The sequence below is a fragment of the Mustela nigripes genome, chromosome 17 (assembly GCF_022355385.1).
Source record: "Mustela nigripes isolate SB6536 chromosome 17, MUSNIG.SB6536, whole genome shotgun sequence".
NCBI lineage: Eukaryota > Metazoa > Chordata > Mammalia > Carnivora > Mustelidae > Mustela > Mustela nigripes.
Window position 1 is genome coordinate 53164992 of NC_081573.1, and position 15992 is coordinate 53180983.

At 43.9% G+C, this 15992-nt stretch overlaps 1 protein-coding gene across 3 annotated transcripts in view; it reads left to right on the forward strand.

Moving 5' to 3' along the window:
- The window catches only part of GAN (gigaxonin), a 60294-nt gene that overhangs the window by 31066 nt on the left and 13236 nt on the right, over window positions 1-15992 (forward strand). For all 3 annotated transcript variants that reach the window (XM_059383633.1, XM_059383635.1, XM_059383634.1), the window contains 5 exons: window positions 3341-3453; window positions 4421-4570; window positions 5436-5572; window positions 5809-5940; window positions 15835-15944. In XM_059383633.1, the coding sequence (XP_059239616.1) occupies window positions 3341-3453; window positions 4421-4570; window positions 5436-5572; window positions 5809-5940; window positions 15835-15944 (642 nt within the window). The remainder of the gene's footprint in view (window positions 1-3340; window positions 3454-4420; window positions 4571-5435; window positions 5573-5808; window positions 5941-15834; window positions 15945-15992) is intronic.

The window sequence follows — 15992 nt, forward strand, 5'->3', positions numbered from 1 at the left end:
TCACTTGACCCCCACGAGTTTGAAAACCGCTCTACCTTATTCAAAGCTCTCACTCAAGGAGGTGATAGGAGAGGTTGTATTTGTGGCCTTCTGACTACTCCCTTTTCACCTTGCAACAGTCTTCCTGGAATCCTTCATACCGTATAGTCTTTGCTTGCTCACTAACATTACTTTAAAGAGTTTGAAAGGTATACCATCCCATTCCATATTATAGAAATGGCTAAAGCTATACTATAGTACAGAAATGGAATCATTTTTGGGGTTCCAAGATGGTTGAACCTATTGTCAATAATAATATAAGCAGCGAATGCAGTAGTGGAGCTGACAGGATGTGTCTGATTTTCTTGCTCTCTCTTCTCAGAATTAGCTTCCTTACATTTCCTTCCCTTAATATGTACACCTATTCAAAATTTTCACACACACACACCTGCCACAACGTTTCCTATGTCACAGATTTTCTGAGATTTCCTAGAGGGGTCGGTACTTCGGAAACATTGAACAATGAGGATGGGGTCGTGTCTGGTTGTACTGAGCAAAGCTGTGACGTGATTGAGTGGTTCCTATTTGTCCAGCCAGTACTGTGGTTCTTCTTTTCCTGCCTTTTTTTTTTTTTTAATTGATGGATTTTTGGGGGTGGGGGGCGGTCATTCACTTTGTGCCCTCTCTTCCAGGTTAGAAGTTACATTCTTTGTCTATATTCCTTTGAAAGTCATCATAGATACCCTAGCCTGTATTCTCAAGTTATAAAAGTTATATGTGCATTTCTACTGTTTCACAGTCTTGCAGTATTAAAATATATGACTGTTTATGAATAAGTATCTACATATAAATGAGTTCGATTCATCTGTTTTGAACACACACACACACACACACACACAGGGAGAGAGAGGGAAAGTGTGTAGATTTATCCACATATTTACCACTTTCTTTGTTTTTCCTTCTTACTCCTCAGACCTTCCATCTAGGATTATTTGCCTTCTCTGAGGTCCATCCTTTTTTTTTTTTTTTAAAGATTTTATTTATTTATTTGACAGAGATCACAAGTAGGCAGAGAGGCAGGCAGAGAGAGAGGAGGAAGCAGGCTCCCTGCTGAGCAGAGAGCCCGATGATGCGGGGCTCAATCCCAGGACCCTGGGATCATGACCTGAGCCGAAGGCAGAGGCTTTAACCCACTGAGCCACCCAGGTGCCCCTGAGGTCCATTCTTTTGAATTTCCTTTGTTGTGGGTCTACTGGGAGCAAACATTGATTTCTTTGTCTAACAATGTCATTGTTTTGCCTTCATTCTTAAAGGATGCTTGTACTGGATATAGAATTTTAGGGCATCTTGACTCTGTGGCTTGGTCTTTCCTCAGATCTGGAAAATTCTTACTCATTTTTACATCTTCAGGTATTGCCTCTGTTCCATTGTCCTCTTTCCCCTGCTTTTTTTGGAAGTCCGATTAAACATGGCTACACCTTTTTGCTCTGTCCTTAGCCTCCTACCTCTGCTTTGTTTTGTTTTCCATGTTTTTGCCTCTCTGTGTGTTGCCCTCTTTATGATTTCTTTTGATTTACCCTCCGCTTAATGAGTTCTCTCTTTAACTGTGACAGATCTGCCATTAAACCCATCTGTTAATCTTTTCAAATTTTATGTTTTTATTATTCATTTATTTATTTATTTTTAAAGATTTAATTAATTTATTTGACAGACATATCACAAGTAGGCAGAGAGGCAGGCAGAGAGAGAAGAGGAAGCAGGCTCCCCGCTGAGCAGAGAGCCCAATGCGGGGCTCGATCCCAGGACCCTGAGATCATGACCTGAGCCGAAGGCAGAGGCTTTAACCCACTGAGCCACCCAGGCGCCCCTATGTTTTTATTTTCTTATTTTATTCCTAGAGATTCTCTTTAAATCTTTTGCAGATCTGCTGTGTCTCTTCTACAGTCCCCTTTTTCTAAGAGTTCTCTTAAACTTTGTCCTTCAGGAGGCACCTGGGTGGCTCAGTTGGTTAAGTGTCTGCCTTTGGCTCGGGTCATGATCCCAGGGGCCTGGGATTGAGCTCCACCTTGGGCTTCCTGCTCAGTGAGAAGCCTGCTTCTCCATCTCCCTTGAACCCTCTTCCACACTCAAGCTCGCTCACTCGCTTGTTTTCTCTCACACTCAGATAAATAAATAAAATCTTCGTAAAAAATTTGTCATTCCATTTTTAAACATAGTAGGCATTGTCATTTTATCATCTTTCTGGAGAGTCCAATATGTGAAATTTAAAGTCTCTGTAAGACTAATTTCTATTGTCAGTTCTTCACGGAGTCTAGTTTCTGTGTCCGACTATCTTTGGTTGGGTGGTGATCATTTTAGTAAGAATTAAGTGTAGGAATAATTTGATGCTTTAAAATTTTAGAATATTAGAATCTAAAGATTAGATAAGGATATTTTCTTCCATACAAGTTTTACATTTGTTTCTTCCAGTTGCCTATAAGCACTGCACAATTGGAATTGAATTGCTGTAAATCAAACCCAAACCTGGAGATCTCCTAGACAAGTGAGGAGATTTAAATCTGGTTTCTGGTGCTGGTTAAACTTTGGAGAGGCTCCCCTGCCAGAAGCCATACTTCCTGTGGGCCTGGGGTTTTGATTTTTGTCCCTTCGTGCCCTCAAAGCCATTATAAGAAAGTTTGGAAATTTCCCAGATTGGTGAATGCCCCCAAAGCAAAATGGTTTCCGTGGGTGGTGACCTCTCCAGATCCCCCTTTTCCTTTCAGCTTTGCCATATTGCCCTGTTGCCTTTTTCTCTTTTAAGATTATTTTATTTCAAAAATGTTTTGTCCAAAAGGACAAAATAAAACAAAAAAATTTTGTCCAGCAGTTTAGCTGTTTTGCACAAGAGTTGGTATGAATAACCTGATCCACCATTACCTGAAATAGGAAGTTCAACAGTGACTCTTAGATCCTGTATTGAACATGAACTGCACGGGTGCCCCCGGTCGGAGTGCTCCTGGGTCTTGAACGAGCAGATGTGGGCTGTGGATGAAAGGTTGTCTGGGAATCACAGGCGGATGAGGATAGATAGAGCTGCTTGGTGTCTGTGTAGGTGGTGCCAGTCTGGGCTGCACGCTATAGGGTAGTGGGAATCCACTCAGATGCTGAGTGAGGTGAAATGGCCAAAGTGAGCCACAGATGTGAATTAGCCTCGCTCACCAAGGATCGATTGAATTGTGATGAAAACCTCAAATCTACTGTTGTCATTAGAGAAGTTACCTCCAGATACTGTCTCTACAGCTGTGCCATTTATACTCAGCAGGAGATGGGAATTGAAGACTGAAGTTTCAACTTTCTCGTGTGTCTCATTTGATTTTTACAGAGGGATTCTTGTTCGTATTTGGAGGCCAAGATGAAAATAAGCAGACCCTGAGTTCAGGAGAAAAATACGATCCAGATGCGAACACTTGGACGGCATTGCCACCAATGAATGAGGTAAAACGTTCTTTTTCATTTGTTCGGTAGAGTGTCTGTCTTCCCTTGAGCACTTTCATTTATTTTGCATCTGTGTGTATGTAAGGAGAGAGACGGTGACCCTGCCACACCCTGTGCTCACTGCCCACCATCCCAGCTTCTCTCTTGGTGTCTTTCTTTGGTCCATCAGACCTCCTCGTGTTTCCTCAAACCTACACACACTCTTGCTTTGGAACCTTTGCCAGATACCCTTGTGGCTTGTTCTCTGCTTCCACTGGTGTTTGTCCATGTGGCACTTTCCAGGGAGGCCTTCCCTCCTGCCCCTCAGCTCTTCTGTCTCCGCCCATGTACTTTCTCTTTGTATCACGTGATAACCTTCTCAAATACTGGATTTTTTTTAATTGTTCACACAAACTCCTTGATGGCTGGGGATTTTGTCTGGCTGCTGAGGGCTCCGTCTTTAGTACTAGCAGCACTGGGCACAGAGGGGACAGCAGGACGCTAAGCAAGTATTTGTTGACAAATCTCCCCTTAGGCTTCTGTCATTCTAGTTGGCCGTAGCAGGAGCCGGGCTTCCCCGTGCCTCTCCCAGGCTCTAAGGCAGAGCTCTTGCTAGGGTTCTTCCTTGTCTTTCACACAGCAACTTGGAAGCACTTTAGCCCATTGCTAAACACAGTTTTATTGAACCAGAAGGTAATAGTTCTTGGTGTGAGCGATGGTGAGTACAAAATGGTGACTCCACCAGTGAATTTATCACGCATGTAATTCCCTTGTTTTGAATAACTCCTAGATTGGGTTCTGTCTCATGATAGAAAGGTGAGCTGCTCGGAAAATCGTACATGTCTGAGAGAGATGGTTTTGAGCATCACACCTCTTTGCTGAGAGTCTGGAATGTGATGGTATCTGTAGTTTTTATTAAATGTGTGGATATCTGCTTTCAGTCTGGTGTTCGGCTTTTTATATAAAGAGATCTTTGATGTCTTTTCAGCCACGACATAATTTTGGTATTGTGGAGATAGACGGAATGCTGTACATTTTAGGGGGAGAGGATGGGGAGAAAGAGCTAATTTCCATGGAGTGTTACGACATTTATTCTAAAACCTGGACGAAGCAACCTGACCTGACCATGGTTAGAAAGGTGAGAACCATTCTTGTGATTACAGATTGGGTTTTAAAGTTAGCCTTTCTTCCTTTCCCACATCCACCTTTCACTACAATCGATAGTGTTGGAAGAGGGAAGGTCACAGACTTCTGTCACTTTTGGTGGCTTGCCTTCATTGCCATCAGCGCTACACCCAGACAGGAGACGGAGTGCGTGTGAGAGCTCGCCCTGACGGGGGCTCTGCGATGCACCGCTGTGCCCCCTCCTGTGCTTGACACACGCTTCATGAGCACGCTAACCTAGGAAGCAGCCAGGTCTGCCAACCCTCTTGTCTTAATGATCAGGCAGGCCTGAGGAGGGACAGCCTGCAGGTAAGCACGGCCACTGCATCCAGAGTAGAGCGAAAACATGGCTTCCATTAGCCGTTCAGAGCACGGGCTGCCTTATTCCCGTTTTCTGGGCTGGGAGGGAAGGGCTCTTCTTCACACCGAAGCTTCCAGTCTTGTGCGTATTTACACCTTGGGTGCTGTGCTCCCACTCTCTATGCTGAACTCATTTGGAGCAGGAACTGAATGACATGTTGCTCGACAGAATCTCAATCTTGGAATCTTCAAAGAGTTGTGGAAGAATGGAGAGACTGGAAAGTTCCTTTAAAAATTCGGGTCATTTACATATCTCACTGAGCACAGTCACATCGGATGGAGTTAACAAACACTACGTGTACAGCTTCCTCCACTTGCTTTTAAAATCCTGTCTTCCTAGTATTGGAAAATACCATAGTTCTACTATTAGAAATCAAATCCTTTCCCACACACCCTGTGGTGCTCTCTAGACTCAAGTGGGTACTTGTCTAACGTGAGTAGTAAGTGTTGCCTCCTCACCTCTCGCTTTCTCCTTCCAGATCGGCTGCTACGCAGCTATGAAAAAGAAAATCTATGCCATGGGTGGAGGGTCGTATGGAAAACTCTTTGAATCTGTGGAATGCTACGACCCAAGGACCCAGCAGTGGACTGCTATCTGTCCGCTGAAGGAGAGAAGGTACGAGAATGCGGGCATGGACCATGTAGGTGCCCTGTTTCTTTCAAATGAACCTTTCACTTGTCTTGGCATTTGGTTTCTATAAAAGTACATGAAAAACCCATTTCTGGAAAAGGAAGACCCACCTATTCATGGAACCCTGAACACTGCAGAGTTAAAACAAGCAGAAGAGGAGCTAGGGAATTGGGCCATGAGTTGTAAATCCAGTAGCTGATACGCTGTGTGTGGCCTTTCAGATTTGGAGCTGTGGCCTGTGGCGTGGCCATGGAGCTGTATGTGTTTGGGGGTGTCAGAAGTCGTGAGGACATGCAGGGGTCGAATGAGATGGTCACTTGCAAGTCCGAGTTCTACCATGACGAGTTTAAACGGTGAGTTTGAATGGTTTCACATAACTTGTGGAACTTTTCCTTTCTGCCTTCAGAGTCATGTCTTCAATTTGTTTTGTTTTGTTTTCAAGCTACTTGACTGAATTATCTTGTTTATTTGGGACATATGCCTAGTGCTTACTAGAGATTTTATCAGAGACTTCAGAAGTATTCGTAGCTTAAAACCGTAGAATGGTGTTTCTGAAATCTATATCAGACCTTGATTGTTTGGTTGTTTAAAATCATTCATTAGCTCCCAATGGCTTTTAGGAGAAAATTTAAACTCCTTAACCTAGAGTGGGGCCTTCTGTGATATGGCCTCTCTCTATTCTTTCTGCTGTAGTCAACACAGACGCTTCACTTTAGTCACAGTGAGCAAAATTTTCTCCCTAAAACATGTTATTGATTATCTCAGCTCTGTGCTTTTATACTATTCCTTTTACCTAAAATCCCCTTTCAATATTTATCCAGTTAATACAGTCTCTTCCAAAACTGTGCGTAATTATCACTGCCTAAAAAAAGCCTCCTCATACCTCCCAGTCCGGTTTAGGCTCCTCCATCTGTGATCCCATAACATTCAGGTCATGTGTCTTGCATTGTAATTGTTAACCATGAGATTCTTTTTTTTTTTTTTTTTTGTAAGATTTTATTTATTTATTTGAGAGAGAGAGAGATCGTGAGAGATCATGCACAGAGGGGAGGGCCAGAGGGAGAAGCAGACTTCCCGCTAAGCAGGGAGCTTGACGCAGAACTCCATCCCAGGACCCTGGGATCATGAACTGAACTGAAGGCAGACTCAACCAACTGAGACACCCAGGCGCCCTAACCATAAGATTCTTGAGGGCAAGGTTGGGCTCAGCTGTCCATGGATCTTAACTTCAGCATCGTAGCTGGCCTGTGTTAGATGCCCAATGGAAGGCTGAGTCGGTGAATGAAGTGTGGTGTCACAGAGTCTCAAAACATCTGTTTCACGTTGCTGTACTGGTCTGGTAGACTAGGCGCGCTTCTCCCAACCTCCTTCCCTCCTCTCCTCCCACACATTTTATTATGGTAACCACTAAACTGCACTATCTAAATCATAGAGGGAAATGGTCATGTGAAAATTCATCTTGTTACAGTAGTTCAGTCCTGTTACCAGAAGGGGGTGCCATAAGGCAACGTTTAATTTCATACTATTTTATTTTGGAACAAACAATGAGCAGCTACCGAGACTTTAGAGATACATACAAATGTTACCTAACTTTTAGTGTATTTCAAAGTGAGGATATTTGCATAGCCTTTCTCTCAATTGCAGGGGTAGACCCCCGTAGGAGAATTTATTAGACAAAGTATGAGAACAGTTTAGAGAATGTCTGCTATGGTGGGAGTGGGGCAGCATTTCAGACTTTTATCCATTTCTCTTCGTGGATTATTGTGGGGGTCACCATCCAAGGTGCAAAGTAGCTTGTTAATTCCTGCCCAAGTGACTCTCGAGACTGTCTGCTCAACTTCATTTATAAGCAGTGGTCAGTGTGTTTGGTCTCCGATAAAATACGGACCTGTGCCGTCTTCATAATGAGTTACTGCTTGGGCAGTGTGAGCTAGAGACTGCCACTTGTTTGGTGGGGCAATCAAGGCCATGTATGTCTCCCCCGTCCCTGTCCCTGTTTGTTGATAGGACTTAAATCTGGCTGCAGAGTTTCTCAGTTTGCCCTTGGTCTGCTATCAATTGCTAGAACTTTTCTATTTCTGTCAGGTTGTTTTATATTAATAGTTAATAAGCTTAAACGTAGGTGTAGTACTTGCTTTCAGTTCATAAGTATTAGACATAAGAATATGTCTCCTTCCTTGATATTTAAAAGCACTTCCAAATAAATTCATGGATCAGTAGTCTCCTTGTTTCTGAGCTGTCCAGTGTTACTTTTTTAAGGTAAGCTCTCGCAGCCCTGAGATCAAGAGTCTCATGTTCTACCAACGGAGCCAACCAGGAGCCTACCCACGTTAGTTTTTAAATAATAGAATGAGGAAAGCTTAATTTATTTCATCAATATAACTTATAGGGTTCTTACTTGTATGAGTGACTCTAGAGGCATACATAACTCTAAGTGCCTTGTATTAACTCATTTGTAAGCCATTCAGTCTTCAAAATAACCCTCTCAGTCCCTATGTGCTCTTTTTAGTCCTCTTTTAAAACAAAACACAGAGAGGTGAAATAATGTGTTCAGAGACACACAGATAGCAAGTAGCAGAGCTAGAATTTGAACTTGGGCACACTGGCCCAGAGGCCACCTTTTCAGCCACCACTCTACATTGCATTAGAAATACAGGCTTCCCTGTAAAAATCTATAGGAAGAAAATAACATATAGCAGTAGTTTGTTTTTCAAAAGAGCAGATGTTTCCAAGTATGTTACATTTGCGTATTGTGGAAACTGTTGCCAGAGGACCAATCTGTATTAGATTGGAGACCATTTATTGTTTTTAAGTAATCTCTTGTCTTTCCTGCCTTTGTTCCCTATTTTTAGGTTAAAACTTTCCTGGAAAAATGCCATACCTTATTTTCTGTGTTTCTAATGAAAAGCAAAACTGAAGGAAAGCAAAGAAATTGCCATAAATTCTATCACGTCATAGTAACAACTTAATAATATTATCCAGAATGACGGGCAGCTCTGTTTCGATTCCCAGTGTCCCTGCTCTTCTAATACCAGCATCCTCGCAGTTACCCGTACTCAGTGAGGCTTATCCTGATTCTCTCTCATCCTTCACATCTTACCGGTTGCCAAGTCTTGTCGTCTTTTGTAGACTCTGGAATATTTTCCAGATCACTCACCCTCGTTTCTCTGCTCCTGCCCTACCGTGTTCACTTCCTTGTGTGTGCAATGGCATTAGCCTTCTAACTAGTTTTCCTGTGCATTTGGTCTGTTTGTGTTTTTGAAAGATTAAGCTGACTCTGGTCATTTCGTTCTCCTTCTGAATTCTTGGTATTTCCCCTTTGCTCACCAAACAAAGCTAACAGTATGTAGCCCGCTGCTGGGGTCCTCCATTGTCTGAGGTTAAGAGAAATGTTCAGTCTTTCCTAGTCTCTTCCCTCCATGTCCTGCACTCCAGCTCCTTTCTTAATCCGTCCTGTGTCTGATTGCCTCCATGCACATGCTCAGCCTGGATGGCCCGCCTTTGTTTCTCTAGAACAGTCATGGTGACTGCTGAAATCAGGACCTGCCAGTTTCATCTTGTGGTCCCTGAATGTGTAATTGAGCAGACATGCTTGACAATGGGCAGAATCCCCATGTTGATTCTCTGGCCTGCGGGGTGGAGGGGTGTGGGCATTATGGTAGGAGAGGCTGCTTGGAAGTGTCTGTAACTTTCCTACCAAGACAGAAAACCAAAAGCAGTTCTACATCCTTGAGGAATTTATAGAAATTAGTGCCACCATCAAGAACTTGAAAAATGCAGGAATGGAGCTACCTTTCATATCCCCACTTAAGTCATTTAGAAAAAGTAGAAAAGTCAGATGGATTTTGGAAAATGTCCATGTGCTTTCATAAACATAATTCAGTGGTTACACTGATCACAGATTTAGTCCTGAATGTAGTGTCTTTCTGCAAATATTGTATCTTTATGCAACACAGACTCTGGCCTTGGTCCACAGCTTTTGACCCCTGGTGCTTTTTCTTTGTACCAGTTTGCAGGGGCCATTAGAAGCAGTTTGCTTTTGCCTGTCAGGGCCAACAGGCCCCCTGCACTGTCTGGCTTCAGGGCTGTATCACTTCTGCTGTTTCCATATTTTAGTCCAGGAAGATCTTGATCACCTTGGTGTCCCATGAAAGCATCATGTTGGTCTACTCCATTGACAATGTGGTGTTTGGATTGACGGTTAGGAGTGCTACAAGTACTACAGACACCTTTGCAAGTCATGGGGAGCTGAACCTGCTCCTGACCACATCTGTTTCAGTCACGGCCCAGTCAAGAGACAGAAACCACACCGGTAATCTGAACAGAGAAAATGGAATTCACAAAATTATTTACTAGGAAGAGGTGGTTAACAATGAGTGCAGAAATAGCTACTGTAGGAAGTGCAGCTACTACTACCTTTTAGGGCTGAGGGCAATACCCTAAGAAGGGGCAAACTGGGAAGAGACCTCCCTGCCCTGCAAGGATATGGTGTGGCGACTGGGTTCAGGACGCTGCCTGTTGGGTGGCAGAAGACCTTGCTGAGGGCAGGCCCCTTTGGGTCCCCAGCACACTGCAGACAGAAGCCCTTGGGAAGGAGGAAAGCACACCAACCCTGGCAAAGAAGCCCTTTGTGCTGCCAGCCTCGTAGTCCCTCCAGCGCCCTCTACTGGCAAAGCCCACCACTGCATTTACCTTTTCAAGGCGGTTCATTTTCTCCATTGTGTTTTCTGTTTCATTGGTTTCTGCTCTTGTCTATATTATTTCCTTCTTTTACCTTCTTTGGGTTTATCCTGCCCTCTGTTTTCCAGCTTCTTCAGGTAGAATTTTAGATCTCTTCATTTCTTTACTGAAACCTTCATCTTTTCATTATAAGCATGTTTCCCTTTCTTTTTTGAACATAGTTGTAGTGGCCACATTCAGGTCCCCAGCTGATGGATCTCCCGGCATTCAGTTATCTTGGAGCTGGCGTCTGTGTATGGTTTGTTACCTCGAGAATCGGTTCTCATTTTTCTGGCTTTTCTTTTGTTGAGTAATTCGGGGTTGCACCCGAACATTGTGAATGGCGTGTTGTCGGGGACCCGAAGTCTCTTCCCATGCTTCAGTGTTGCACTGAGAGTTCTAGCAGGCCATGCCCCTGGCTCGGCTCCTGGCAGGCTGTCAGGCTTGCAGCGCACGGCAGCTCAAGCCTGTCTCCGGTTCTGTAAGCCAGTCTCAGTTACAAGCACTCATGGTTCAGGGTCCGTCCAAGACCTGAGACCAGCACATGCATGTAAAATTGGGCATCCTTCTCTACCTCTCGTCTTTCTGAGACTTCCATACGCTCTGGAAATTCTGGCTGCTCTGATTCTAGCGGCTACAAAGATGGCAGGTCTTCTCATGGGGTCTCTGCCCCCTGGAGCTGCCAGAGTCATGCCGCCTTTGGCCAAAGCTACCAAAGATCCAGAAACTCCTCCTCCTGGGTTGCTGGTTCTAGTTTTCCTTTCTTTCTCAAATCTGCCTGCTTTTGCTCAGTCTCCAGAGGCCTCAGGCACTTGTCTTTTGTATCTCACCCAGAGTTTGTAGCTGGAACTCTTATCCAGAGTTCCTCGCAGGGTGATCTGCTTGTTAAGGGAGGGCTTCTTTTTCCCCCGCCGGAAACAGAAACCTCACCAAAGCTCCCTCTGTCTTTACTTCTCCTCTCCAGCTGATTGCCCCCCGCCCTGTGCCATCTCTCCTTGCCTGTCTTTCCCTCCTTCACTGCTCTTGCTGAAACTCGCTGCTCCAAGCCAGGCTATAGTCTGAAGTCTCCTTCCTTGCTAATTCTAAGTGACCAGAGGACTCATCCTGGTAGTCTCAAGTCCTGAGAAGTCTCTGTTTGAAAACATTGTAACTAAAGGCATACTGTTGCTTCCTCCATTACAAAAGCGACTGCCACTTAGTGACGTCCCCTAGGTGCTGGGTGCTATGTGATGTAATATACAGTGGCCGCTTCCTTCCATCCCTGCAAGTCCTTGGATGTTAGTGGTGGTGTTTGGCCTCCCCACTTCACAGATGATGGTTAGCTAAATTGTCCAAGGTCAACGAGGTGATAGATGGCAGAAAAAGAAGGCAAAACCATAGGCCTTTTATACCTGTTTAAAAAAAAAACAAAAACTGCAGCTAAAGACATGCTGCAATTCAGTTTTTTGTGTTAGTTTCATTTCATTCAAAGCTTCAGCGTCATATGAAATAGATCATCTAGGATTGTTTTTCTGGAACTCAGGAACTCTGAGTCATTGATCTGCTTTGGAACAAATTTGGTAGATCATCTACATAGCCTGATTTCTTGAGCATTGTTTAATTATTCCAGGGAAGAATAATGTGAGATTCTCAACTCTACAAAATTATGCCAAAATATTGTTGTATTCTGATACGCCTTTCAGTAAACAGTCTAGTTGTAGATGCTCATTTAGAAGTGGCAGTAACTCTGATGAGCATACGCATGGCCCCATCATGGATTTGCCTAGAAGAGCTGTGTGCCTCTGCACAGGGGTTGGGCCTGGGTGTAGGGTTCAGCAGCAGACAAGGCGTGGGACACTCTCATCAGCTTTGTTTGATTCAGAACCTGGGAAGAATTTAAATGTCAAGGTTTAGATATTTGTGTTTAGCCCTGAAGAAATAAAATGTGAATAAGCCAGTTACAGTTTGATATTTTCAAACATTTTCTTTCAAAGGCCTCTTCAAGTCCCTATTTTCATTTTTCAGTGATAGTTCTGGAATGTTTCCCTTCCCCTATTTCTTAGAGTCATTTTGACACCAGCGGCCAAACTGTATTCCCAGTTCCAGCAAACTGCTGGATACCAGTCAGCATTCAGATGGAATGTGACTCAGAAGTTGAGTGAAGGTGTTTCAAATATGGAAGCTGTACCTTAGCTGTGTTCTGAGTTGTTATGTGATCTCGAATCATTTTGCTTCCATGTTTCTTAGAATTCAAAATATGGAAGTTGCTACTTTATAACAATCTGGCAAGAGTTCTTTGAAATCAAAGTGCTGTGCTTAATAAGAGAGTTTCACATTTATATTTAACAGCCAGTTGATTCGGGTCTAAGCCGCTGGCTTCTTGGACACTTGATGGCAGAGTTAGAGATACAGGAATAACGCCCACATTCTGTCTGCTCCAATACCGAGTGTAGACCTGGACACTGGTAGTTCTGGAGGATTTAGATACATTCCAGAGTCTGAGATGGCTGCTATACCCCAGCTGTGTTGTTAGCTGTTAAAAGGAAATTGGTCCAGTTACCTTTTTTTTTTTTTTAAAGATTTTATTTATTTATTTGACAGAGAGAGATCACAAGCAGGCAGAGAGAGAGGAGGAAGCAGGCTCCCTGCTGAGCAGAGAGCCCGATGCGGGCCTCGATCCCAGGACCCTGAGATCATGACCTGAGCCGAAGGCAGCGGCTTAACCCACTGAGCCACCCAGGCGCCCGGTCCAGTTACCTTAAGTGAACATTAATCACAAAGCAGAATCTACGGTTGTTAAGGTTGTTTTTTTAAACAAAAACCACTTTAATTTTGGAATAATTTTACACTTAATTTTACACTTTTAATTTTACACTTTTACACTTAAAAGTTGCAAAAATAAAATCCCGATTAAGCCATTCACCCAACTTTTCTTTGTGTTAACATCTTGTGTAACCATAGTGCCAACATCAAAACCAAGGTATTTGTTGGTACAGTATTAATAAGTAAACTATAGTCTTTTTATTTTTTAAAGATTTATTTATTTGACAGAGAGAGACACAGCGAGAGAGAGAACACAGCAGAAGGGAGAGGGAGAAGCAGACTCCCTGATGCGGGGCTCGATCCCAGGACTCTGGGATCATGACCTGAGCCAAAGGCAGACACTTAACGACTGAGCCACCCAAGTGCCCCTAGTCTTTACTCCAATTACACCAGCTCGTCCACTCAGCTCTCTTTTCCCTTTGCTCTAAAATGCCTTGCGGGATCCCAAAACACACTGTGTTGTGTTTCTTTAGTCTTTTTTTTTTTTTTTTAAGATTTTATTTCTTTATTTATTTGACAGAGAGAGAGATCACAAGTAGGCAGAGAGGCAGGCGGAGGAGGTGAAGGAGGAGGAAGCAGATCTTTGCTGAGCAGAGAGCCTGATGCGGAGCTCGATCCCAGGACCTTGAGATCATGACCTGAGCCGAAGGCAGAGGCTTAACCCACTGAGCCACCCAGGCGCCCCTCTTTAGTCTTTTTTAACCTGTGATGTTCCCTTGGTCTTTCCCTGCCTTTCATGACCACGATATTCTTGAAGATAATGGGTGTATGTATCTCTTCATTTGGATTTGTCTGATGATTTCTCATGATCAGGCTGAGGTTGGGCATTTTTGGCAGGAACACCACCGAGGTGATGCACGCCGTTGAGGAGGACGTGCTTGTCTCCATGTCTTAGTACTGGTGACACTAACGTTGATTACCTGGTTAAGGTGGGGTCTCTCAGGTTCTGCCACCATAACATATAGCATTGCCGTTCTTTCCTTTTACTTTACAAAAATCCTGGAAGCGATCATTGAGAATATGCACCATTTCTTCTCAAACTTTGACCACTAATTAAGCACCCGTCGGTGGACCCACGCTGCAGTCCCTATAACTGTGGTGGTTTCCTGATGCTAGTCTATCTCCCTCATTCTGTCTGCATTTGTTAACTGGAATTCTGTAAAGAAAAGACCTGTCCCTTCTCCCTGTTTATTTTTTTGATGTATTCAGTTACTTACTCGTATCAGTATAGACTCAGGAATATTTATTTTATTCTGTGAGTTTTAAATCCAGTACTCTCATTATTTATTTTGTTGCTCAGTTGTTCCAACTTTGGCCATTGGGAACACCTTCCTATTAGCTCCGTGTCCCTTGGACACACCACCCTTCTGTAAGCACTTCCTGTCTGGCAGCATAAGATGCTTCAGACGCCTCTCGTGTTTTCTCTCTCAGCGGGGGAATCAGCCACCTCTTTGTGGAGCCCTGGATCCTTTTTGGGCTTATTAAATTGATTTTCAGCAGAAGTGCCAAGGCAATTTAGTGAGGGAAAAAACATCTCTTCAGCAAATGATGCTAGAGTGACTAGATATCTGTGTGGAGGACCAGTGAACTTCTGCCTTACACCATACCCAAAATGCAACTTGAAATGCATTGTAAGACCTGAACATAAAAGCCGAAACTATGAAATCTCCAGTAAAAAGTATAGGGAGGAAAACCTTTGCAACCTTGGGATAGGCAGGGATTTCCTAGAAGGACACAGAAAGCAAGAACTGTTTAAAAAACAAAACAACAGCAACAACAGCAACAAAAAATGGAACTTGTCAAAATTAAAAGCTGTTCTTTGGAAGGCTCCACTAAGAAAATGAAAAGATAATTGATAAGCTGAGGAAAATATTCATGATATATGTATCTAACAAAGGACTTGTATAAAAAAGACAAAGAATCTTACAGTTCAGTGGGAAGACAAAACCCCAATTTGAAAAATGAGCAACTCTTTGAGCAGACGTTTCACAAAAGAAGACAGATGCAGTGGCCAGGGAGCACACACGGAGTCATGGCCAGGGAGCGCACACGGAGTCATGGCCAGGGAGCGCACATGGAGTCCGCCGGCCTCCCTCTTCTCAGCCCACACCACTAACACGGCCACAGTCAGAAACACCGTCAGGAGTGAGAGCAGGAGGTGATGCCAAGCGGTTGGAATTCCCAGATGCTGCTAATCAGAAGGCAGAATGGCACAGCCCTTTGGAAAACAGTGCAGCATTTTATTATCCGGTGGAATATACGTTAAACCATATAACCAGTCACTTCCGTGACATGATATCCACCAAGACGATTCACTCTCCAGTGCCCACAACAGCTTTATTCACCATAACCAGACACTGGCAATTCCCCAGATGAACATGGGCAGGTGTGCAGATAAACAAATTCTAGTCTCTCCTTGTCATGGAATACCACTTAAAAAGAAACAGATTAACGATGCAAGCAACTGTGTAGATGAATCCCAGGAACATGGTGCTGAGCAAAAGAAGCAGGTTGAAAAGTGCTTGCTCTTTATGTTTCAGTACAGGTGACATTCTAGCACAGGCCAGACTAGTATCCAGAGTGGCAGGAAGGAACTCAGCAGTTACCTGGGTTGAGCTTCACTGGCACGGTGCCTAGTACTGTTGGCTCACCGAGTTTTGTCAGCTTCCTAGACCTTGCGGTCGTCCTCTTGACGTCCTTGGTTTTGCCCGTGTGTTCGCTTGCAGATGGATCTATCTTAACGACCAGAACTTGTGCATCCCCGCCAGCTCCTCTTTTGTGTACGGAGCTGTACCCATAGGAGCCAGTATTTACGTTATCGGAGACCTCGATACAGGTAAGACCCTCGTGGTAATGTTGCTGGATGTGTTTCCCAGTGACTCCA